A 25,800-nucleotide genomic window follows, 5' to 3' on the forward strand; every position below is an offset into this window, starting at 1 on the left:
ATCACAAGAAGGGTACAATACAGTACAGTACACAAGTACAGTACAATAAAGTACTTTTAGAGACAGACCACATTCACCACATAACTTGTATTACAGCATATTGTTAAAATAGTTCTATTTTATTATGAATTATTTTTGTAAATCTCTTACTGTGCCTAATTTATAAGTTAAGCTTTATCATGGGTATGGGGGTGTGTGTGTGTGTGTGTGTGTGTGTGTGTGTGTGTGTGTGTGTATGCAGGAAAATATATAGTATATATAGAGTTCAGTACTATCCATGGTTTTAGGCATCCACTGGGGATCTTGGAAAGTATCCCCTGCAGACAAGGTGGGGCTACTGTAACTATTAACAACCCTAATATTTTCTTGAGGGTTTGGTGTGCACGTGGATTGAAGGTCAGTTTCCTGGATATCATGTTCATTGGAGTTCTAGGCTTCAGGCCGGCCTAAGTTGTACCTGCACTGATATATCAGATGAACTGGACTTTCTTCTTTAAGCATATCTCACCAGCTCTTTAGATGCCTTTCTCTATAGAGTTGATAGAAATGAGACAGCCAAATGCTGCTCAGGTCATTGTGTACAGGGGGTTGCCTAAACATGCCCATGGTGAAAAATTCTGTCACTTAATGCATGTGCAGTAAGAGAAATAAATCAATGTGGAGTGGCTCAGACTAAGGGCCTACCTGTGCACTGGGACAATGGGGTGTAGCCACCAGGAATTCACACCTTATGCAGTGGGGAGAAGCCTGGCCTCCTCAGCCGTTGTGTGGGGGGCCTGGTATTCAATCTGTGAGGTGGAAGCCTGTTGGCAAGACCCCCTTTTTTTTTTGCTGAGAGCTTCCTTTCAATAAATTCTACTCTCCTCACCTTTCAATGTGTCCATGTGCCTAATTTTTCCTGGTCATGAGACAAAAACTCAGATTTTAGCTGAACTAAGAAGCAAAAAATCCTCATCAGTATTTGCCTGAAATACCTTACCTTTCCATTCACAACCTGATCCTATATATCCTTACTAGCCCAACTCAAATGGCTTATTTTTTATAAACCCCTTTCTGACCCTGTTCCCTTTCCCCAACAAAATGCAACAGTGCTCTCAGAATCCACTGGCATTTGGCTCATAGTGCTTTAGTTTGTACATTTGATATTAAGTGGTTATCCCATTTAATCAATGAGATCCTTGAAGGATGATTTAAAACTCCAATTGATCTTTATCTCCCTAAGACTAAGATACTACCTTGTATATGCTAAGCCTGCATTAAATTACTTATTGATATGAACTATGGAACTGCATATGGACAACTTGTTTCTCTAGTTCCAATTTCTCCCATTTTAGGTTTCTCTGACCCACTTAGCAGTAAAGCTGGCACAAACAAACTGGCTGTATTAAATGTTTGGCTCTACCACTTAATAAATGTGTTCCCAAGGGAGAGTTCCTCTCACCTCTGAGCCCCAGTGTTCTCAACTCAAAAATAAGACTGAATGCCTGAAACAGTAATCAGAGATGGAATTGGAGAATTATTTGTCCATTCAACAAACATTTATAAAGCATTTACTATGTGCCAGGCAATGTGCTAAGTCTTGAGGATACAGCAATGGACAAGACATAGTCCTTGATTTTAAAGAGTTTACTGTGGTGCCACCACACACTGACTCAGGAAAGCTGATTGTCACAGATAGCAACTGTCTGGGGCTGGTGGTGTAGGTGGTAAAGGAATTTACCAAGACAACTGTAGGTAAAGCTGAGGCAGCCTCCTGTGTAGCTGGGATTACAGGTGTGCACCACCACAACCAGCTAATTTTTGTATTTTCAGTAGAGATGGGGTTCACCATGTTGGCCAGGCTGGTCTCAAACTCCTGACTTCAGATGATCCACCTACCTCAGCCTCCCAAAGTGCTAAGATTATAGGTGCAAGCCACTATGCCCAGACGAAAATTGACTTTACAGAGAATAAACAAAGACACTAGATCATTTCACATAATGATATATGTTTTGATGAAACTAAAATAGGGTAATGGTACAAAGTAACTTTAAAAGAGACTACTTTACATACAGCAGTCAGGGATGGCCTTTTTATAAGTTGAAATCTGAGTTGAGACATGAATAATTTAAAGAAACCAAGCAAGACATATGGCACATGCCTGCAGTCCCACCTACTTGGGAGGCTGAGATAGGCAGATTGCCTGAGGCCAAGAGTTGGAGGCCAGCCTGGACAACGTAGTGAGATCTTATCTCTAAAGAAATGAATAAATAAAAAAAAAAAAAACAGTTGTACTAGTCTGTTTTCACAGTGCTGCTAAAGACATACCCGAGACTGGGTAATTTACAAAGGAAAAAGAGTTTAATGGACTCACAGTTTCACACAGCTAGGGAGGCCTCACAATCATGGCAGAAGGCAAAAGGCACATCTTACATGGTGGCAGATGAGAGAATAAGAACAAAGCAGAAGGGGTTTCCCCTTACAAAGCCATCAGATCTTGTGAGAATTACTACCATGAGAACAGTAGGGGGGAAACTTCCCCATGATTCAATTATCTCCCACTGGGTTCCTCCCACAACATGTGGGAATTATGGGAGTACAATTCAAGATGAGATTTGGATGGGGACACAGCCAAACCACACCAGTCATGCAAAAAGTTAAGGAAAGAACATTTCAGGCAGAAAGAACAAGGAAAAAGGACTTAAGGAAGGCCCTGGACTGGCACTATGGCAGTGGATGAAGAGCTCAAGTTCTGAGGTAAACAGACTGATTAGACTCTTGGCTGTATCACTTGCTAGTGGTGCAACTCTAGACAAGTTACTAGCCCCTGAAATCTCAATTTTCTCCTCTATTAAATGAGGGCATTATTGCTTCATATGGTTGCTGCATAAAATCACTAACATAGCAAATCTGAGACCAAAAAAAGGCCTGCTTGCAAGGTAGGCCCCTGGCTAGTATCTGGGAACTTCACTTTCAAAGTGCATCCAGTCAACATTTAATCAATGAGAGTAGTTCATTATACCTTGACTATTTGTAAAAACATGATTTATAATGAACTTCTGGTTTCCTTCTAGGAGTCTGGAATTTTGGTACATGCTAGGCAGAAGGTGTCTCCATGACCAGTCCCCCAATAAAAACCCTGGGCACTGACTAATTGCTGTGGTTCCCTGGGTAGAAACATGGCCCATATGTTGCTGCATTTTCATTGCTGGGAGGAGTAGGCTTTGTGTGATCTCTCATGGCAGGGAGAAAGAACTCAGAAACCTGCACATAAGATTCCTCCAGACTCCACCTATGTCTTTTTCCCTTATGATCTGGTTATGTATCCCACCAAATGGACAGGCAGAGAATACTGGCTCTTCCTCAGGCAGAGGCTGGCTTGCACCTGGGAATTCAGCCCATGTGGCTGCCCTCCCCACCATCCCAAGGGGCTGGGGACCAGCAATCCAGCTGTAATCAATCTTAGTCATGATTACAACTGTATTCTGAGTCCCTTGAGTTCTTCTACAGAATCTCTGAGTGTGGGAATGGTCTTAGGGAGAACCCACAAGGATTGATATAAGCATTAAACAGCAAAATATGTGAATTTAGTGTCATAGTTAGCTCAAGGTAAGTCCTCAAAATAAGAATGGTGATGGTCTTCGTGGCGATGAGAATGATCAGCATAGAGCCATTCACTGGCTAGAAGCTCAACGCCAATCATTCCAATTCCCACCCTATCCCTCCACCCTCTCACACTATATTCCCTCATATCTCTTGGCAAATTAGTGAATGCACAACCCAATACCTTTATAACAGCTTCTCACTGCTGGCAAGTACCTCGAATTCAGTATCTCCTGTTTTGGCACATCAGAATAAAGGCCCAGAAGGGTAAAACAAAATGTTCTGGGTCATGCCATGAATTGGCAGAGTTGGGACAAGAACCCAGGTTTGCCTTTTATGTCCTACACTGGCTTTACTGCAACCTGGCATGTGTGATGCAGGCTAGGAGTTAGCATAGTGAACTTTGAACCAGGCTGTCAAGAACCCAGGCTGCCATGGAGAGGGTTCCTTCCCCTCCGGGAAAACAGAAGGAACCTGGAAAGCTAGAAAGAAAAAGGAAACATAAATAAGCCCTAAGTGAAACGATTATTACCTGCTCTAAAGGCAGAGTGAAATAGTTTCTCCCCTGTATTTCCATTTCGATGGTACTGCTTACTGCTGGGGGTGAGGCAGTGAACAAGAGGTGGCACATACTGAGGGAACAGCCAGTACCATCCAGAGTTAGAAAAGTGGGCAAACAAGACTTAGGGGAGATCTGATGCATCCAGACTGGAGAACACCAGTAAAGGAACCACAGCAGATAAACAGAATCCTCAAGTCAGCATCCAGTTGCTCAAAATTCTAGGCCATCTATTGAATCAGAAGTCATGACATCGTACGGGAACACAGGCCCACTAGTGTGATATTGTGCTGGCCTAGAGCCAGAACCGGAGCAAAACTATTTTATAAAATGCAAAACTGTTTTTAGATAAGTTAAAATGGCTGCCCCATTCTCCTCACAATAACTACTGTCCTTGGCCTCTGTAAATAGAACTGCTAGTTTGTTCTTCAAAACTATGTAAAGCTGCTTACCTTTTCTTATCAGTAACTGCCAGAATTGCTAGCCTTTGCTTACCGGCAATTGCCAGACTAAGCAGCCCAAGCTAGTTCCATCCTGGCTCCTGTAACTTGTAATAAGTAACTAAGGTCTGTGATTTCCACCTTAACCAGATAATGTGTAAACAAATGTTTATCTTGACTTCTGTAAACCACTTAAGTAACAAACGGAATGACAAAAGTCCCCTGGCCCTTGGAATGTCCGGAGACCCCCACCCTCATCTCTGCCCAGGAGGTAATTTACAGAATCCACTAGCCCTCGGAATGTCTGAAGCCTTTTCATCCCCATCCCCGCCCCTCACCCCCACTACCAAGGTGGTTTTTCGGGTATAAAAAAATCATGGCACACTCCTTTTGGCACCACAGGTTGGAGAGACGTGAGTCCTCTGTGGTCGCCGGCATAATAAATGACCCTGCAATCTGGCATACTTCTGTCTTGTGGTAACTTTCTACGCTCCGGTCAAATACAACACTAGGGCCCAGTGTGAAAAACTCAGTTCGCTGTCCTGCCCACCATGGAAGGTGCGAATAAGATTAGCAATAAAGGAGTACCCCAAAACGCTGCAGGACAACCAAAACGATGCTCTTGCCGGGCTTACGCTGTGAAAACTCCCAGGGGCGTGAGCAGAGTGGTGGTGATGGGCTCAGCACGCGAGTGGGAAACAGCTGCGATGGGGAAAGAAGAAAGCAGCGTTCTTGGCGCGTCCTCCCCGCGGCCCGGACCCTCGCCCTTACAGATGGCTCTACCGCCAAACTGACACACTCCGCGCCCGGACGTAAACAGGACGCGAAGTCCCGCAGGGCGACCGCCAGAGGTCAGCAACGCGCAGCCCGCGCTGCGCCTCCCGGCGGTCGCCGGGACCGGAAGTGCATCCGCGCCTTTCCCGAGGGCCCCTCTGGCCGGCTGAAGGCCGCCTCCGTGTGTCGTTGGTCCTATCTGGCCCCCTCGCCCACCATCGTGACAGATCCCAGAACTGAGGGGCGAAGAGGGGGCGTGCCGCCCGCTCCCGGTGTTGGCTCTGAGTTGCTGGGTTGCTGGTTTGCAGGTCTCCAGCCCCTGGGGAGGGAGAGGAGGGCAGTCGCTTGGGCCGACTCCCCAGGGACAAGCCAGCCTCCGCCCGAGGAAGGTATTCCCTGCCTGTCCATCCGGCAGCCCTGCGTGGCCCCCGTGGGCTGGCCCTGGACACAAGCGTGGCTGGGCCGGCTGGCATCAGAGGGGTTCAGTGCCAGCGGATGTGTCAAAATCCGAACGTGCACAGAGCCCGCCAGCTCTGCACCCTGTGAAGACTTCTCCGCTTCTCCAACTCCGCAGGCTCATTGGCCCCAGGGTGGGCATGCTCTTGGTACCTTGGGACCACCCTGCTGCAACCCCTGACAGCACCCTCTCTTCTGCCACTAGCACCTCCACACACAACACACTGACTGGGTCTTGTGGTCCTCCAGGCCTCCGCTGAGTAAGTGTGGTCTTCCCGACCCCCACCTCCCTTCATGCTCTGCTCTTCCTTGCAGCATCGTCACAATTACAGCCATACCGCGAAAGCATTGCGGGTTGAGTTTCAAACCTCCCCAGTAAAGTCAGTGGCACGAACTTTGTTTCCCAGGAAATATAAAAGTTATGTTGAGACTATACACAATTAAGTGTGCAAAAGCATTATATCTAAAATATATATATATATATACACCTTAATTTTTAAAAAAATGTTTATTGCTAAAAAATGCTAATAATCATTTGAACCTTCAGCGATTCCTATCGTCACCCTGGACTGATGAGGTTGGTGGTTGCTGAGGGCTGGGGTGGCTATGGCAATTTCTTAAAATAAGACAGTCAAGGTTGCCACACCAGTTGACTTCCTTTCAGGAAAGATTTCTCTCTGTAGCATGCAATGCTCTTTGATAGCATTTTGCCGACAGTAGAACTTTTTTTGAAAATTGGAATCCGTCCTCTCAAACTCTACTGCTGCTTTATTAACTAAGTTTATGTAATATTCTAAATTCTTTGTTACCGTTTCAACAGTGTTCCCAGCATCTTCACCAGGAGTAGTTTCCATCTCAAGAAACCACTTTCTTAGCTCATCCATAAGAAGCTAGTCCTCATCCATTTAAGTTCAATCAGGAGAATGGAGCAATTCAGTCACATCTTCCACCTCTACTTCTAATTCGAATTCTCTGCTTCCACCCATCTGCAGTGACTTCCTCCACTGAAGGTTTGAACCCCTCAAAGTCATCCATGAGAGTTGGAATCAACCTCTTTCAAACTCTTGTTCATGTTTATATGTTAACTCCCTCTCGGGAATCACAAATGTTCTTAGTTGCTCTAAAATGGTGAATCCTTTCCATAACGTTTTCAACTTACTTTGCCCAGATCCATTAGAGGAATCACCGTCTATCACAGCTATAGCTTTATGAAATGTATTTCTGAAATAGTAAGACTGAAAAGTTGAAATTACTCCTTGATCCATGGGTTGCAGAATGGATATTGTGCTGGCAGGCATGAAAACAACATTTATCTCCTTGAACATCTTCATCAGAGGTCTTGGGTGACCAGTTGCTTTGTTAATGAATAGTAATACATTGAAAGGGATCTTTTGACTGGGCACAGTGGCTCACACCTGTAATCCCAGCACTTTGGGAAGCCGAGGCAGGCAGATCACGAGGTCAGGAGTTCGAGAGCAGCCTGACCAACATGGTAAAAGCTGGTCTTTACTAAAAATGCAAAAAAATTAGCTGGGCATGGTGGCACACGCCTATAATCCCAGCTACTTGGGAGGCTGAGGCAGGGAAATTGCTTGAACCAGGGAGGTGGAGGTTGCAGTGAGCTGAGCTCACACCACTGCACTCCAGCCTGGGTGACAGAGCAAGACTCCGTCTCAAAAAGCAAAAAAATGAAAATAAAAGGAATCTTTTTTTCTGAACAGTGGGTCTCGACAATGGGCCTAAAATATTATGAAAACCATGCTGCAAACAGATGTGCTGCCATCCAGGCTTTGTTTTGTTTGTTTGTTTGTTTGTTTGTTTTGAAAGAGGGTCTCATTATGTTGCCCAGGCTGGAAAGCAGTGACATGATCTTAGCTCACTGCAGCCTCAACCTCCCAGGCTCAGGTGATCCTCCCATACCAGCGTCCCAAGTAGTTGGGACCACAGGCATGTACTACCATACCCAGCTAATTTTTGTAATTTTTGTAGAGACAGGGTTTCACCACATTACCCAGGCTGGGCTCCAACCTATGGGCTCAAGCTATCCACCTGCTTTAGCCTTCTGAACTGCTGGGATTACAGGCATGAGCCACCACAACTTGCCTTGTTATTTGTAGAGTAGAGGCAGAGTAGATTTAGCATAATTCTGAAGGGCCCTAGGATTTTCAGAATGATCATGAGCATTGGCTTCAACTGAAAGTTACCAGCTACATTAGCCCCTAACAAGAGAGTCATCCTACCCTTTGAGGCTTTGAAGCCAGGCATTGGCTTTGCTCTAGAGAAGTCCTTAGATAATCTCTTCTTCAAATGTAAGGCTGTTTGAGCTACATTAAAAATCTGTTGTTTAGTGTAGCCACCTCCATAAATTATCTTAGCTACCTCTTTTGGATTACTTCTGCGGCTTCTTCATCAACACTTGCTGCTCCATCTTGCACTTCTATGTTACAGAGATGGCTTCCTTCCTTAAACCTCATGAACCAACCTCTGCTACCTTCAAGCTTTTCTCCAGCTGCTTCCTCATCACTTCCAGCCTTCATAGAAGTGAGGAGAGCTAAGACCTTGCTCTGGATTAGGCTTTGGCTAAGGGAATGTTGTAGCTGGTTTGATCTATGTAGGCCACTAAAACTTTCTTCGCATCAGCAATAAAGCTGTTTTTCTTGTATTTATGTTTTCACTAGAGCAACACTTCTAATTTCCTTCAAGAACTTTTCTTTTACGTTTACAACTTGGATAACTGCATAGTGCAACGAACTTAGATTTCAGCCTATCTTGGCCTTCCTCACTAAGCTTAATCATTTCTAGCTTGTGACGTAAAGTAAAATTTAAAGTGATTTAAAGTACAGATCTTCCTTTCACTTGAACACTTAGATGCCATTGTAGGGTTATTAATTTGCCTAATTTCAACATTGCGGTGTCTCAAGAAATAGGAAAGCCCAAGGAGCAATAGACAGAGGGGAGAACAGCTGGTCGGTGGAACAGTCAGAAAACACACAACATTTACCAATTAAGTTTACATCGTATATGGGCCCAGTTCATGGTGCCCCAAAACAATTACAATACTAACAGATCACCATAACAGCTATAATGATAATAATGAAAAAAATTGAAATATTGTGAGAATGACGAAATGTGACACGGAGACACAAAGTGAGCACATACTGCTGGAAAAATGGCACCAACAGACTTGCTCGATGCAGGGTTGCCACAAACCCTCAATTTGTCAAAAACACAGTATCTGTGAGGTGCAATAAAGCAAAGCACAGTAAAATGAGAAATACGTGTATAACTACCTTGGAGACCATAAACTGCAAGAGGGCAGGGACTGTGTCTATCTCATTCATGATTGTAATCCCAGATCTTAGCAATATTTCTGCCAGTTAGTGCCCAATAAATATGTAGTGAATGGATAGATGGGGCATCTCCAAGGAAGGAGGGAATGAATGGATGAGCATGGGTTAATGAATGAGGTAAGAATGAATATGAAATAAGGATTCATCCATTAAAAACTAGGGGACAAGTTTCAGTTCATTGGATTTGGCCCACAGACAGTTTCTGACTGAATTCTAAGGATGGGGAGAGTTGAGGATACCAAGTACTATGGTTTCCCTGAGCAATGAAAGAGTGATTCTGGGAAGCAGAGTGTGGACAGTTCCAACTCCCTGCCAAGGGGAAGCTCATAGGTAAGGAAGCTCACCCCAGAGAGGATATGGAGGTTCCATATCATTTTGTCTGAAGAGCCTAAGTCACTGTTTTCAGGTCGTTAGGAAGTTAAAGAGTAATTTGGAGATTATCAGAACTGACTGAATTGAGTTTGAACCTCGCCTGTTGCAACAGTGGGCCAGGCTGCTTGCCTAACACCTTGGCATCAATGGTACAGCTTTCTCTTTCTTGAGCTGCTGGCAGGAACCTGGCCTTACAGGTCTCAGAAAGCCCTTAGTCAATGACCCTGATCTTATCTCAGGGTCCCAAGCCAGGGCAGCTGTCAGAGAGGGTCCCCACTTCATTCTGCACCTAGATCCTCATTGTGAAATGAAGTGACTGGGGGAGGTCCCTATTGTCTCTGACGTTTTACAATTCCAGGATTCTGTCTTCTTGTCAGAGAAGTGTATAGGCAAAGCAGTCGGGCAGGTGAGATGTCTCCACGTGAGAGGTTCGGAGACTGAGGGCTAACCCTCTACTTGAAGACTCCTCATCTAGGAAGCTCTATGGGCCCCCTGAGATGAATTCATTCACGCTAATACTAAAGAAGAAAATTAAATAATAACAATAATAGTCAAACAAAACCTCGTAATTTGTAGTTGCTATATAATAAAGTAAATTTTGCTGTGTTATATGTTGTAATATCTCCCCAGCTCTGTTTAAGGTAGAATATTAAACTGCCTTCCTGCAAATCATTTAACCTATATCTATCCTCCCCACATACTCAGCAAAGTTCCCAGGCATCTAGAAATTCCTGTTTTTCTTTCTGACCAGCTGCAAAGTCACAGGGCGGATAGAAACTGCAGCATGTTGTAACTGGGGCATGGGAACAGGTTGCAGGGGCGTCCCAAAGGGCACTCACTGTTCCCTGATCAGATGTGTTTTTCCCAGGTCCTTGGGCTCTCACTCACGCAAGAATGGGTATGAGACCCTGGCGGCATGGTGATATTGTTCAAATAGATATTGGACCCAAAGAGCTTTGCAGAAAAGTGATTTATTATGCAGAGAGAGAGAAAGAGAAATATATATACAGAGAGAGGGCTCCCACGCCACGTGAGAGGGGATCCTAGAGAGGGAAATCCATATAGGTAAGGGAGTAGAGGGGATTTTAACCCCAGAGTTACTCCTGCCCCATTCAAGTTCTCGTCCAGTGAGAGGAGCTTTTCCAAACTTCCTCTGAAGTTATTGACCTTTAACTCTGATGCTGGATTGGCTGCCTGACTTGCAATAGAGCCCCTCTTTCCAAGGATTTTGGCAGGCTTTCTAAACAAAGGAAGCTCACCTGGGCAGTCTACCTAGGCTGCATGTGCAAAAGTTAGACAAAGAACTCCAGGCTCCTGGAGAGGGAGGTGGATGGAGGTATGGGAAGTTCTTGCCTTTGAAACCACGCCCCTTATGGACTTGGGAAGAGAAGTTAACACAGTCCCTCAATGCGGTTATCAAAATGCTAGCTTTCAAATGTAAAGTACATCACAAGACATGTCACAAGCTAATTAACCCTTATTTGTTCTGGTGTCTGTACTTGCTGCGTCATCCTAGGTGCATAAAAAATGCCCCATTTTCTTTGTCCTTTGCTCAGAATTAGGAAGCAATTCTGCTGAGCACGTGATCACTTTAAATAAAATCCTCCTGCAACCCCATCAGATTCTCCAGATCTCTCATTTCCCACTACAATATACCCCCAGATGGAGTCAACACCCTGTCCACCAGCTCAGCCTTCTCAGCATCTAAAGCTTCAGCATTGATGCCTCTTTTCTTTGGGTTAAGAGTCAGAGCTCTTGTGGAAGGGCATATATTCATTCTTTACTTGCCTTTGACTGTGTACTCTACACATGGAGCTAGGAGCAGACATGACTTCCCTTGGCAAGCATCTTTGAGACCAGAGAGGAAGACAGACTTGGAAAAGGATGAGGAGATAAGCATGGGGCTGCTATGGGGCCCAGGGAAGCAGACAGAGGTAAAAGAGAAGGTTCAGGATACTAACTGACATGCATGGACCACTAACATGAACCAGGGACTATTCTAAGTGCTTTTCAGGTTTTATCACTTTTTGCCTCACAACAGCACCTATGAGGGATTATAATTATACCCACTTCACAGGCTTCACAGATGAAGGAATGGAGGCACAGTGAAGTTACGTAACTTGACCAAGGGGGCCAACTAGGAATGGCATTTGTTGAGTCTTTCAAGAATGAGGAAAGAGTGGATGTGAAATTTTGTAAGTGTTTGATGCATTTCTACTGAATGAACTGGCAAATAAATAAACGCATGAGTAAATGAGGGTATAACTAGTCAACCACGGAGGTGGGAGTGGGCTCAAGGCAGGCTGAGAGAGAAGGTGCCAGAGCTGAGTCTGAAAAGGTCAGAGCAAACCAGGAAGCTAGTGAGCAGCTGTGATAGCTGGAGGCCTGTCTGAGCTTTCTCCTAGTTACCTCCTCCTCCCCCATGTGACCAGAGTCAGCCAATTGTTACGTACAGGGAACATTTTGCTTCCAAATACTGTCTCGCTAGGGTTATTTACCATAACTCGCAGCCACAGGGCAAGGTCCAGGTCCTCAGACCTTTACATCCTGGACTTTCCAAGTCCTCCCAAAGCTCTCTGGCATCTAGGGAACAGTGTGTGTCAAGAGCTTCATCTGCAGCAGCATAGCCATGGTGCTCTGGGGTCCAGTGCTGGGAGCTCTGCTGGTGGTCTTTGTAGGATACCTTTGCCTGCCAGGGATACTTCGACAACGCAGGCCCTGGGAACCCCCTCTGGACAAGGGCACCATGCCCTGGCTTGGCCATGCCATGGCTTTCCGGAAGAATATGTTTGAATTTCTGAAGCGCATGAGGACCAAGCATGGAGATGTGTTCACAGTGCAGCTAGGGGGCCAGTACTTCACCTTCGTCATGGACCCCCTCTCTTTTGGTCACATCCTCAAGGATGCACGGAGAAAACTAGATTTTGTTGAATATGCAAAAAAACTGGTGCTGAAGGTATTTGGATACCGTTCAGTGCAAGGGGACAACAAGATGATACACTCCGCCAGTACCAAGCATCTGATGGGGGATGGCTTGAAGGATCTTAATGAGGTCATGCTGGACACCCTGTCCTTTGTAATACTGAAGTCCAAAGGCCGGAGTCTGGATGCCAGTTGCTGGCATGAGGACAGCCTCTTTGACTTCTGCTATTACATCTTGTTCACAGCTGGCTACCTGAGCTTGTTCGGCTACACGAAGGACAAGGAGCAGGACCTGCTACAGGCAGGAAAGTTATTCAAGGAGTTCCGAAAGTTTGACCTTCTTTTCCCCAGGTTTGTCTACTCCCTGCTGTGGCCTCGGGAGTGGCTAGAAGTGGGCCGACTCCAGCGTCTCTTTCACAAGATGCTCTCTGTGAGACACAGCCAGGAGAAGGATGGCATCAGCAACTGGCTGTGCAACATGCTTCAGTTTCTGAGGGAGCAGGGAGTCCCCTCAGCTATGCAGGACAAGTTCAACTTCATGATGCTCTGGGCCTCCCAGGGAAACACGGGGCCTGCCTCTTTCTGGACCCTCTTGTTCCTCCTGAAACACCCAGAAGCCATTCGGGCTGTGAGGGAGGAAGCCACCCGGGTCCTGGGTGAGGCCAGGCTGGAGACCAAGCAGCCCTTTGCCTTCAAACTCAGCGCCCTGCAACACACCCCAGTCCTGGACAGTGTGGTGGAGGAGACACTGCGGCTGAGGGCTGCACCCACCCTCCTCAGGATGGTTCATGAAGACTACACCCTGAAGATGGCCAGTGGGCAGGAATATCTGATCCGCCATGGAGACATCCTGGCCCTCTTTCCCTACCTCTCCGTGCACTTGGACGCTGACATCCACCCTGAGCCCACTGTCTTCAAGTACAATCGCTTCCTCAACCCTGATGGCAGCCGGAAAGTGGACTTCTTCAAGGCAGGCAAGAAGACCCACCACTACACCATGCCCTGGGGTTCGGGTGTTTCCATCTGCCCTGGGAGGTTCTTCGCACTCAGTGAGGTGAAGCTCTTTATCCTGCTTATGGTCACACACTTTGACTTAGAGTTGGTGGACCCTGATGCACCAGTGCCCCACGTGGACCCGAAACGCTGGGGTTTTGGCATGATGCAGCCCATCCACGACGTGCGCTTCCGCCACCGCCTGCATCCCACAGCGTGAGCTCGGCCAAGCCAGCTGCAAAACTGGCCAGAGGGATTCTGTTGGGTCTCTCACCTCTTCTCACCCCTCTGCAGCCCCAAGCCCCCACTGACCACCCCTCCCTCTAGTTCTGCATCACTCCTACCTCCGTTCTCCCTGTCCTCGCTCTCTCCCTGCCTAGTCATCTGACAGGCTTATCAGTCCCTCTTTAAAATACCATCTCTCAGAGTGGGTTCTGCTGACCCATCCTCTCACAGGAAGTCCAGTGGAAGGGGGGGTACCTGTGGGCAGCTTGGCTTGGGAGATGATGCCTGCCTTGGGAAGTCCTGTAGGACAGAAGCTGGTTCCTCCCAGACAGGAGTAACATGGCATCTTGCAAACGTCAGCCTCCACCCTCCCAACCTTGCTTGATTTTTTTCAGCAACACTTATTCCACATCCTGTGGAATTCAGGTTCTAGAACAGTGCTATCCAATAGAAATATGACACAAGCTACATGTGTAGTGGGTTCTTTGGGGTGTCTGTTTGTTTTGAGACAGAGTCTTACCCTGTGCCTCAGACTGGAGTGCAGTGGTGCTGCTCCCTGCAACCTCCACCTCCCGGGTTCAAGCGATTCTCCTGCCTCAGCCTCCCGAGTAACTGGGATGTCAGGTACATGCCACCTCACCCAGCTAATTTAGTTTCCTAGCAAACACACTTTTTAAAAGTAAAATGAAACAATTCATTTTTATAATATACTCTACTTAATCCAATATATCCAAAATATTAGCATTTCAACATGATCACGATTGAAGATTGTAACGAAATAGTTTTGACATTCCCTTTCCACCCTGTCTTCAACATCTAGTATGTAGTGTCCTCTTGCAGCTCTTCTCAGCCCAGACTAGCCACATTCCAAGTGCTCAAGGGTCATGTGTGCCCTGTTGGATAGCACAGGTCCAGAGAAATGGTGCCTTTTGTTTTGGTTTGGTTTGGTTTGGTTTTTTTTGAGACAGAGTCTCGCTCTGTTGCTCAGGCTGCAGTGCAGTGGTGTGATCTTGGCTCACTGCAACCTCTGCCTCCTGGGTTCAGATAATTCTCCTGCCTCAGCCTCCTGAGTAGCTGGGACTACAGGTGTGCACCACCACACCTGGCTAGTTTCTGTATTTTTAGTAGAGATGAGGTTTCACCATGTGGACCAGGCTGGTCTTGACCCCCTGACCTAAGGTGATCCACCCTCCTCAGCCTCCCAAAGCTCCGGGATTACAGGCATGAGCCATTGCACCCAGCCAGGATGTCTTTAACATAGGAATTATTCAAGATCCCTCCTCAGTGCCCATGTCTCCCCCACCCCAGGGTGATCTGAACCCTCCCTTGGTTTCCATGATCATTGCTGAACTCAAAGCTTTCCCCTGCCCCCAGACCTCCAGACCCCCATGGGAGTCTCCTACCACCTCTGACTCAGCTTGGCCAATGCAGAGCTTGGCATCTGAGCCCCTGACGCTTCCCTGAATCACTCCTCCTCCTGATTTCCCTGCTCTCTCTGCTCAGAACCCTACCATTCACCCCATCTCCCAAAGCAGATACCAGAGACGCCCTCACTCCCTCCTCCACTTTCACCCTCATACAAGCAGGCGCCCATGTTGTCAGCACAACCCCATGTGATGCCTCTGAAATGTGTCCCCTCTTCCCTTCTCCTACTGTCATTCTTATACCTGCGACCTCTGCATTTCTCTTCTACACTGCTGTCAGAGACCTTTTGCCAAAAGCACTCCTGATTGTCTCTCTTTCACTCTTCTGGTTCCCCTCTGACTTCACATGCTTGACATTAAAATTTTGTCAGTTGGTCCCGCTTGCCTTCACATACCTGATGTTTAAATTTTGTCACGGCTGGCCTCCAAACTTCTCAATCCGGTGCAATTCAACTTTGTCAACTTTCTCCAAAGAAACCATCCCTAAAGCAGAGGCATTGCTTTTCCTGCTCATCCCAGTACCAGCTACTCCTTCCTGGAACCCTTCCTGGATTTCACTCATCCCATCCTCTGGCCAGAAATGGCCTCTGAACCCTGGAGCTCCCGCAGCACCATTTGCATCACAGCATATCTGTTATGTGTCGTTGCTTTCTGTGTCTTGGTTTCCTCCTGCTGCCCACGTCCCCAGACTGGAGCCTACTGGGACATGGTATTTTATTCATTTCTGACCTCCAATTCCCTAGGTGGAGATTAAATGTTAGAAACTTGACTTCCAGTCTCGGCAAGTTTGCTTCCTGTCCTCAAATCATTTCCTGGCGTCAGCCCTCCAGCCTATGGAATGAAGATAATCCCCCTTCCCAGTGTGCTTACCAGTGCTGCAAGAGGGTGACGGGGTGGCTGCCATAGCTGCAGCTGGCTGATGGCAGGGCCTGGCGGGGCTGGGACAGGAGGAAGAATGACTGTGGGAGCTGGATAGAGGGTCTCAGAGGAGGTGGGCCCAGGCTGCATGGACCCCCCACCCAGCCACCAGCCAGTGGAGCTTCTCTCTGCTACTTCTATCTGACACCTCTGGAAGCCTCACATTTCTCCTAAGGCTGCCTGTTCTGCTCTGCCAGGAGAGTAGGCAGGGGCCTGAGCTGGGGTGGGTATCTGTCCCCAACTAGCTGTGTGACCCTGGGCTGGAGCCTGCCTTTCTCTGGAGTCAGCTGCCCCCAAATGCTGATGTTTGCCTAGAGCTTGATAGAGCTCTGCCTGGTTAGGAGAAGCTGAGAAACTCCAGCCTATTCTACAAGGACCAGGAGCACAAGGAGAAGAAGAGTTGAGTAGGGGGCACGGAAGGAGAAGGGGGCTGGAAGGTGTAAGACTGTCCATGGGAAATGTACCAGTGGCATCTCTGCCCAACTAGGCCTTGTGCCCACACAGTGGGCTGAGGTGGTGGGGAAGCAGGAAGAGAGACTTCACACACCTCCTAGGCCCTCCCTAGACCTTGGCTGTGTCCCCTTCTTTTTCCCACACCCAAGGGAATATGGACCAGGAGCGTGGCCTGTGGATTGGCTGGGGTGGGGCTGAGGGGCTGAGTTCCCTGAGTCAGGACCAGAAGGTCTCAGCTGGGAGTGACCGTGTGCAGATAGGAACTTAATGGACCCTGTGGCCTACGTGAGAGCCCCCAAAGGGGATGCTTGGGACCAAGGGAAACCTTGATGGGTGAGGTGTGAGGTGAATGCAACTGTACCATCCCACAGTCAGGGATATCCAGCATAACAACAGGCCTCCCAGGAAGCAAGAGCACCCCAGGATTGGAGTGTGGGCAGAGAGCTACAGGGCATGAGGCATTGGGCTCCCTGCACACACTCCAATCCCCGAGTGCTGGCAGGGGAGGGCCCCATGGCCCCTGTGGCTCTCTGCCCCCTGCATGAAGACAGCTGAAGGCAACCCTGGCAGAGGACTTGAGGCAAGAGGAGGACTGTGACCTCCAAGGATGCCTCTAGTTACCACGCACCCTGACCCCGTCATTCTGCCCCAATTCCTCATTTCTATGCCAAATATTCTCTTCCTCTCATCCTTTTCCTCATCAGGACCTCAGAGGAAAGCCCACAAAATGTGTTATCTCTGAAGATAGTTTATAACAAAGCAAGATCAGGGATGGCCTTCCCATGGATTTCAGGCACCTGGGAAAGAAAAGAGATGCTTTTCTCATAGAGAATAACTGCTGTCAAAACATCACATTTCATGGCGTTGAGCGTGGACAGCAGCCCTGCCCATAAGCAAAGCCATTTCTACACTTCTCCCTAGGTCAGCCCTAAGGAAGAGTCCACCTTTCCACAGAGCCTGAGGGTCAGAGGAATTCTGGTTGCTTTCCTGAGACCCCTGGGAAAGGTTTGAGCAGTGCAGGCAGGGAGCCAGAGCTTGTCAGGCCTCTGGGAAGACAGGGCAACAGGTGGGACCTAGGCCCAGGCCGGGAAGTCAAGCTAGAGTGGAGAGGGCTTTATCCTGGCCTGGGCAGTGAGAGCTGCTGAGCTGCTCTCACCTATATGGCACCTAAACCAGCGACGGAGAACAAGAGGTGCCTGCAGCTAGCCCTGGCCCTCTCCATTGAACGCAGGCTTCAGAGCACTACTTGTTACATGCCTGCTTTTTGCAGCAAGTACCCACTCACACATACACAGAGAAAGGCATGAAAAAACAAATAGGACCAGGCAGAGTGGCTCACGCCTGTAATTCCAGCACTTTGGGAGGCCGAGGCGGGCAGATCGCTTGAGCTCAGAAGTTCGAGACCAACCTGGCCAATATGGAGAAATCCTGTCTCTACTAAAAATACAAAAATTAGCTCATGCCTGTAATCCCATCTACTCAGGAGGCTGAGGTGAAGGAATAGCTTGAACCTGGGAGGCAGAGGTTGCAGTGAACTGAGATCACGCCACTGCACTCCAGCAAGACTTTGTCATCTAAAAAAAAAAAAAAAAAAAAAACAGGAAACTTGCAGGCACATAGCCAGACTCATTTAGACAGTGATACAGTTGCATCACCTCCACATACACAACCATATACACTATGCACAGCCCACATAGCAGCACAGACACATGCATACATATTTCCCAGACAAACAGACACATGGACACACACAAATCCACCAATGCTAGTGTGACAAGCCCTGCTGGGTGTCCCTTGCCTGACATCCTATCTGTGCATCAAGGGCACAAAGTCAGGGCCTCTGAGCACCTAGACCCTGTTGGTGCAGCTCAGGCTGCATCTCACCAGCCAGGCTGGCACACCAACAGAAATTCCTCATGGGGCAAGATTTCCAGAGCTCTAAAATAGAATTTCATCCTCTGTGTCTTCAAACAAATATCCACCTTCAGATCTAGAGCTTCATTTCCCAGGGGACCAGGAAACTCAGAGTCCTTCCTGATGGTGGGGAACTGGGGGCCTTGAGGAGAGAGAACTAAAGGCAGAGCTGAGAGAGACTGCGCATGGGGAAGGCACAAGGGCAACTTGTGCAACATCAAAAGACTGTCAGATGGCAGGTGACACGTGTGCTATGACTAGGCCATCAAAAGTTCAGGGTGAGAAAAAACAGTGGCAGAACACTGCTTGCCTGCTCAATCCTCTATCAGCCATTCATTAAAAAAAAAACAAAAAAACTTTCCCATTCATTCCAAAAAAATCTACTACACTCTGAGCACAGGTTGAAGCACAGGGGATGCAGAGTTTATGCATGGCAAAGTCCCTGCTCTCATGGAGCTTTCATTCACCCAGCCATCTGTTCTCCTCTCCTCCATTCCATCCACCTAAAAATTTCCCTTGCTGTGTGCCCAGTTCCATGTTCAATTGTGCAGGGCAGACGTGGTGGGACATGGGCAGGTTGCACCAGGTGGTTCTATGAGGTGGGAAGAGCAATGAGTGCTTTAGAAGCTTTGGAAAGAAAGATGCCATTTGGACGCGGAGCTCCCTGGGGAAAAGCTCCTCAGTGGATGTGACAGGGGGCAGGGAGAATGCCAAGCGTTAGAGACCTGAAGAGAAAAGCACTTGAGCATAATATATCAGTCAGGAATCTTTAGGTTGCAAGTAACAAAACGACATGACTTCACACTGAAAGGAATTTATTGGTTCGTGTAACTGTTGAGTCCAAGATTGGGACGAGCTTCAGAGGTGCTTTGACTCTGAGGCTCAGACAGGCCCTCGGGATCTGCTCACTCACATGTGCTACCTCCTTCATCTTCAGAAGTTTGGGTGGATGAAGGAGTAGTTCCAGATCTCAAACCCTCTCAGCTGCAGTTTCATACCTCTCTTCTCACATGTTCTAGCCATGTCGCACTTCAAAGGCTCTGCATAGGTCATGTGCCCACCCCGAAAAAAATCACATGACCAGGGAAATGTGAAGGCAGTAACTGGCCCATGTCCCATGCTCCACCCAACCTCCACCCAAAGCACAGGGCAGAGTGACCAAGCACTGGTGTCCCAGAGAAAGTGGGATTCAGTTATAAGACAAGAATGAGGGAATACCTGGCTGGGAATTATCCTAATTACATGAGGGAGCCCACAAGAGCAAAGGCATAGAAGTGGGAATGTTCAGGAAATGAAAAGGGAATGGAGGAGGATGAGGCTGGAAGATGTGTGGAATCCTGATTGCAAAAGCCCTAGCCTTGACGTCAGACAAAGATTGTGGACTTTATTGTACATGTCCCAGGGAGATCTGAAGGCTCCTGAGATGGGCCCCGGGCCAAGCATGTTCACTGCCTCCTTCTGCAGACTGCGCGTAGTCCTGGGATATTCCCTGGGCAGAGCACTTCTAAGACCTCTGGATTGCCAGGTGCTGGGGCCGCCATCAAGGCTACAAGAATGGTCCTTTTAATAGTATTTCCCAACTGAACTACAGAGAATGTGAAAGCCTGGTGAGTAGAGGGCCTTAGGTTCTTTTTCCCCAGCTGTGCCGGAAGGAAAATGCTCCCTTCTCCACCCATGCATTTAACAGATACTTTCTGAAAACCTACACACCAGGCCCTGTGTTGGGGGCCTGGTTATGGCAATGAGCCTAACCAACACCCCACCTTGTGGAATTCACCTGGAACAATGTGGGTGGGGACAGTAGCCATTGAACATCACAAATGGGAAAAACATATAGAACGTCTGAAAGAAATAAGTGCTACTGAAAAAATTTAAAATAGAGTATCAGGAAGATCAGGAACATCAGAGATGGGTACATTTGTGTTAAATAGGTTGGACAGGTAATTAAAGGTGAGATTTGAGCCAAGACCTGAGGAGGTGAGAGGGTGAGCCAAGCAGACAGCTGAGAGGGGAGCAGTCCAGGAAGAGGGGTCCCCGGGGGAGTGTGCCGGGCGTGTTTGAGAACAGTTGTGTCTGGAGCACTGGAGGCTGGTGGATATTGCCAAGATCAGCTCGGTCAAAGGGACCCCAACCCAGGCGGTGGTGAAGGAATTGAGAAACAGAAACAAAGATAGAATGTAAAAGTGGGATTGGAGTGGGACCGTCAGGGAGCTGACAGCATTTCCCAGCTGACAGCCCAGAGCAGACTCTGACCCATGTATTTATTCTTTGTGAACACCTGATTATTTTTAATAAGCAGATGCTCAGTGTTTCTTCGTAGAATAGAGATAGACTAAACATGCAGATAGTGCCTGTTCACTGCTAAAATAGAAATAACTAGAAACATCTCTTTGTGAGTCAGCAATGGGGACAAGGTCAAATATCCTGTGTTTTGGGAGCTGGTTTAACTAGTGCATGACCGGTACGTACTGCTTACTATTCTAGCAGTTTTCTGCCTGGGGATGGTTCAGTGATCCTTGCCATCACCTCTCAGCAAACAACATGTTCTCCATCACACATGTCAAGACCTCCTCCCAACATGTGTACCTGTTTTTTGTTTGTTTGTTTGTTTGTTTTTGCAAGGCTAGAGAAGCAAGCACAGCTTTATTTTGGTGAGCTATTTCTTGGAGGATTCAGAATCCGCACCTGTAGACTACACAAAGAGAAATAGACAAATTAATAACACAATCATAACAGCAATCAGAGATCCTCCAAGTGTTTTTACTCAGGTCACTGGATTTAGGGCTGCTAATCCATCAGCAGCTCCCTCAAGCACTTCCGTTCCCAGAATTAAAGTTAAGTGTGCTTGAGAAGCCTGAAAAACTTGCTCTTTTAATTCAGCTATATCCAAAGATAAGTTTCCACCATGCCCTTCCAGGTGACGCTTGATTTTTTCCCCAATTTTGCTCAGTTTCATTCTATGAATGAGGAGTAATACAATAATCAGAAGTATTCCAATCACACTGTAATTGAATTCTATATTCTAAACTAACTACTCTGTCCCCTAGCCAGAGGACTGCTTGCCTAAGATCACTAATCTGGTTAGCTATATTCTGATCTATTTATGTTTAAGAATTCCACAGTAAAGTGGCGTTTTTTTGCCAATTGTTGACAAACTTAGCGGTTTGTCTGGAGGAATGCAAGGTTCCTCTGGCCACAGCTGCTGTGGCCGTGACTACAGTCAGTCATAATAACTAAATTTAATATTAATCAGCTGTAATAACTAAAATTAAAGTTGCAATAATAACTAAAATTAAAGTTATTAATCAGCCATAATAACTAAAATTAAAGTTGCAATAAATCTTCGAGTGTGTTTTAGAACCTTTGGTAAAATTTCAGTAAGAATATGCACTGAGGGAGATGCTTCCCAGGGATGAGACAGGTTTACAGGTAGCCAGATTCCCTCTCGAACTCTGACTAATAGTATAGAGTTGTGAGAATTAAACAAAGAAGCATTAACACAAGAAAATAGCTTACAATTTTGGCATGTTACTTTGGAGTTAATAAAATCAATCTGTAACTTTCCCACCACCAAAAGATAAGGGGATTTAACACAACTCTGTATCCAAAGAGTTTTATTTTTTACAATTTTGAATGAATAATAATTACTGGAACAGGATCTAGTATAGTTTCTTTTCCAGACCTTTATTGGTTTTAGGGCCATACGTATTTTCCACAGTTCTTTCTGTTCAGTTCCCACTGTTGGCCAAACCATTCTTGGCCTAGGTTTTGTTATGCCCCCAATTCTCCAAGCAATAGGGGTGTTTGTCTCAGTGCGCATTGACTCAGGACTGTTATTATTTTTTACGTATCACCTAATTGACTCCGTGTCACAACAAGAGGGCTGAGTGATGCAATTAATGCTAGATATTCCCTAGGGGACCAATCAATAATAATTCCATGGGAATCACTGCGCAGCACCTCAACCTCTGCCGCCACACAATCTTCCCAAATTAATATTTTTGACTTAGAGGACCATTCTTCATTTTGTCTACATTCAGGTCTAGGTGGGCAAAACATTGTTGTTTTATTTCCCAAATTATCATAAGAAATACCAAGGCCAGAAATCATATACAACTGAGCTCAAGTGTGATTTTTTTTTTCAGGTACTATGGCTAGCCATGCCTGAATTTTTTATTTTAAACATCCTTTAGCTGCTCTTAGGCATAGGGTAGATGTTCAAAACCAAGAGAAATATTCATCAAAGTACCTTCTTCTTGAGGATAAGACAGGCCATGACTATCCATCAGCTCTAGCATCCACAAGCTATCAGTAGTGTATACATCTACCAAGGGGGTGGGGGTGGGGGTCTAATCATGTCATAGGTCGCAACAGAGGAGAGAAAGGAATATATGCCCAAAAGTGAAATTTCCGTTTACTTCTGTAGTTAAGTGAAGCAGTGGGAGTGGAGAAGGAGCAAAGACATCTGTAACTGGTCGTGATCAATTAGTTGTAAACACCGCTGCTCTCGGATCAGCCATGCTTGATTTTTTTTCTACATTCTTTCTTTGTATGGCCTCTCCTTCCATAATTAATACAAACTTAAAGGAAAGGCATACCTTCTTTGTTTATTTTTAAACGTGCTACAGCTTATGCATGTAAAGGAACCCATGCACCAATGCCTGTGAGCTGTTCCGTGGTAATATTAATTGGAGACAGAGCATTGGCATTCATATTAGCTTGAACATTAGCCTCGTCAGCCCACCAGATCTTAAATTGTAGGAATTAAGAAAGAGATAGGCAAGCTGGAGTTAAAGTGTCCCAGTCAGCAGGAATTAATTTATGAGAGGTGGCCACATTTTTTAATAGTCCCATAACAAATGGAGATCCTACTTATCTTTGGATATAGCTAAATTAAATGAGAATTTAAACAATGGCTTGTTTAAATTTTTTTTTAAGTTTACATGGAAAAAGCTCAAGTGTTACCTGAAACGGTTCTTGTTGATTTGGGGGTATATCACAACAGGAAACTGACAAGCCTCTAAATCTCTGTCTTTACTATGAGCCTGCTGAGTTCCAGCCTGAACACACCCAGTTACTGCTGTGGAGGGTGTGTGTACAGCCACGGGAGCAACAAGTTTCACTTCGAAACAGCCTCCGATTCCTGTAATGTCAGGTGGATCTGGCCACTCCTCGGTGAAATGCTGAGGAGGGACTGACGGACAAACTCCTTCCTTTTCCTCATTTATTCTTTCTTTTTTCTTAACTGGGTTATCTTTAATTTCCTCATCCCAGTTATATTCTCCTTCTTCCCCTGAATCTTCCTTCTTATAATCAGTTTGAAATGGCTCTAATGCTGAATGCACCACTGCCCAAACTGACTGTACTGGGATTGGAATATCCTCAGCTCCTTCTTTATATGCCTTTTTAAAAGTAATACCCACTTTTTCCCATTCTTCTATGTCTAGAGTTCCCTGCTCAGGAAACCAAGGGCAATGTTTTTCAACTGCCTTAAAAAGCTGTGTTATGTGGCTAGTACTAACTTTAATTCCTCCTCTTCTAAGCAAATAATGAAGCAAGCTAAGATAGCATTCGTGTTTGCTTGAAGCTTGTCCCATTGTGTCCCTGACCTTCCAAGCTCCCCCAACTTACCCTGGGAGATTTTTTCAAGAGTTCTCAGGTGTCCTTCAGCTTAAATTTATTTCTCCTTTTTCCTGTCACTCAGGCAACCCTTTGTCCCTGGTTGAGTTCCACGCTTGGGCGCCACTTGCCGAGATCAACTCGGTGGAAGAGACCCCAACCCGTGCGGTGCTGAAGGAATTGAGAAGCAGAAACAAAGATACAGTGCAAAAGTGGGATCAGAGTGGGACCATCAGGAGGCTGACAGCCCAGAGCAGACTCTGACCCATGTATTTATTCTTTGTGAACAAGTGATTATTTTTAATAAGCAGATGCTCAGTGTTTCTTCCATAGAATAAAGATTGACTAAACATGCAGATAGTGCCTGTTCACTGCTAAAATAGAAAGAAGCTAGAAAGCACTCTTTGTGAGTCAGCAATGGGGACAAGGCCAAATATCCTGTTTTGGGAGCTGGTTTACCTAGCGCATGACTGGTACAAGCTGCTTACTATTCTAGCAGTTTTCCGCCTGGGGATTGTTCAGTGTTCCTTGCCATCACCTCTCAGCAAACAACATATACTCCATCACACATGTCAAGACCTCCTCCCAACAGGACATAAGGGCAAAGAGTAGCAGGGGCTGCCTACCTACCCTCTTTGCCCTTCACATAGGCTTTAAAGGATTACTGTAGGGATTTGAGCTGGTTAAGTAAAAACTCTGGGAGGCCATTGTTTTGGACTAAGCTCCTGCACTAGGTCCCAATAGACTAGACTAAACCAAAATGGAGTCTGTCATAGTAAAGTTCCATGTCCTCAAACCTAAACTAAGTTGTTATCTGACCTTTGAGACTCCAGGAGAGAGAGTTAGCAGCCAAATTCCCCAACAGGCCAGTTTCAGTTGGCGTGATAATGCAGACAATAACCATGCTCATTAAAGTTCCCTGTGTTTGAATCAGTATAAAAAAGTAACCTGAAGAAACCTGATGTCAACCACCCTGTTCTGGCCTTATACGGAAACTAACTTAGAAATTACCACTCTGGCTGGGCACAGTGGCTCACGCCTATAATCCCAGCACTTTGGGAGCCAAGGTGGGTGGATCACAAGGTCAAGAGATTGAGACCATCCTGGTCAACATGGTGAAACCCCGTCTCTAATAAAAATACAAAAATTAGCTTGTCATGGTGGTGCATGCCTGTAGTCCCAGCTACTCAGTAGGCTGAGGCAGGAGAATTGCTTGAACCCAGGAGGTAGAGGTTGCATTGATCTGAGATTGCACTATTGCACTCCAGCCTGGGTAACAAGAGAGAAACTCTGTCTCAAAAAAAAAAAAAAAAAAGAAAGAAAGAAATGACCAATCTGGCCCTGTGAGGTGGTTCACGCCTGTAATCCCAGCACTTTTAGAGGCTGAGGCAAGTGGATCACTTGAGCCCAGGGGTTCCAGCCCAACCTGGGTAACATACTGAGAGCCTGTCTCTACAAAAAATACAAAAATTAGCCAAGTGTACTCCTGTAGTCCTAGCTACTTGCAGGGCTGAAACGGGAGGATCACTTGAGCTCAGAAGATTGAGGCTGCAGTGAGCCATGATTTCAGGATTGCACTTCAGCCAGGGTGACAGAGTGATAACCTGCCTCAAAAAAAAAATCAATCTTCTTTTTGTTCTTCATTTATTTATTTCTGCCTTCCAGAGCCCTTTCCTGCCTATGAAACTAACCTCTTCTACCCAGCTCATTGGAAAGCTCCTATTTTATGGACTGAATCTGTTCCTGATTCAATGAACCTATTGTCTGATTCTAGGATTGCCAATAACACTAATTGAGAA

At 46.4% G+C, this 25,800-nt stretch overlaps 2 protein-coding genes and 1 long non-coding RNA gene across 3 annotated transcripts in view; 1 reads left to right on the forward strand and 2 right to left on the reverse strand.

Moving 5' to 3' along the window:
* KRBOX1 (KRAB box domain containing 1) overlaps positions 1-5,827 on the reverse strand; it is a gene marked incomplete at its 5' end in the record, with an annotated part of 52,908 nt that extends 47,081 nt beyond the window's left edge. Inside the window, one exon of the mRNA XM_032298580.1 lies at positions 5,383-5,827. Coding sequence (XP_032154471.1) covers positions 5,383-5,827 — 445 coding nt within the window. The remainder of the gene's footprint in view (positions 1-5,382) is intronic.
* Positions 5,828-12,022: 6,195 nt separating this feature from the next.
* Positions 12,023-14,199, forward strand: LOC116564788 (7-alpha-hydroxycholest-4-en-3-one 12-alpha-hydroxylase). Its single transcript, XM_032298123.1, has one exon. The coding sequence runs from the start codon at positions 12,163-12,165 to the stop codon at positions 13,666-13,668; it is 1,506 nt and encodes a 501-aa protein (XP_032154014.1). The 5' UTR covers positions 12,023-12,162; the 3' UTR covers positions 13,669-14,199.
* A 6,795-nt stretch (positions 14,200-20,994) lies between these two features.
* Positions 20,995-24,212, reverse strand: LOC116564789. The gene is made up of 2 exons (XR_004275101.1): positions 24,014-24,212; positions 20,995-21,074 (listed from the first exon to the last, which is right to left on the reverse strand). It is a non-coding gene; the product is annotated as an uncharacterized LOC116564789 (long non-coding RNA).
* Between the last annotated feature and the right edge of the window lie 1,588 nt (positions 24,213-25,800).

Source organism: Sapajus apella, unplaced genomic scaffold, assembly GCF_009761245.1.
Source record: "Sapajus apella isolate SASKATOON/1434 unplaced genomic scaffold, GSC_monkey_1.0 scaffold38, whole genome shotgun sequence".
Lineage (NCBI taxonomy): Eukaryota > Metazoa > Chordata > Mammalia > Primates > Cebidae > Sapajus > Sapajus apella.

Coding starts and splice junctions, on each gene's coding strand:
- LOC116564788 (XM_032298123.1), top strand. CDS start 12,163: ATGGTGCTCTGGGGTCCAGTGCTGGGAGCTCTGCTGGTGGTCTTTGTA.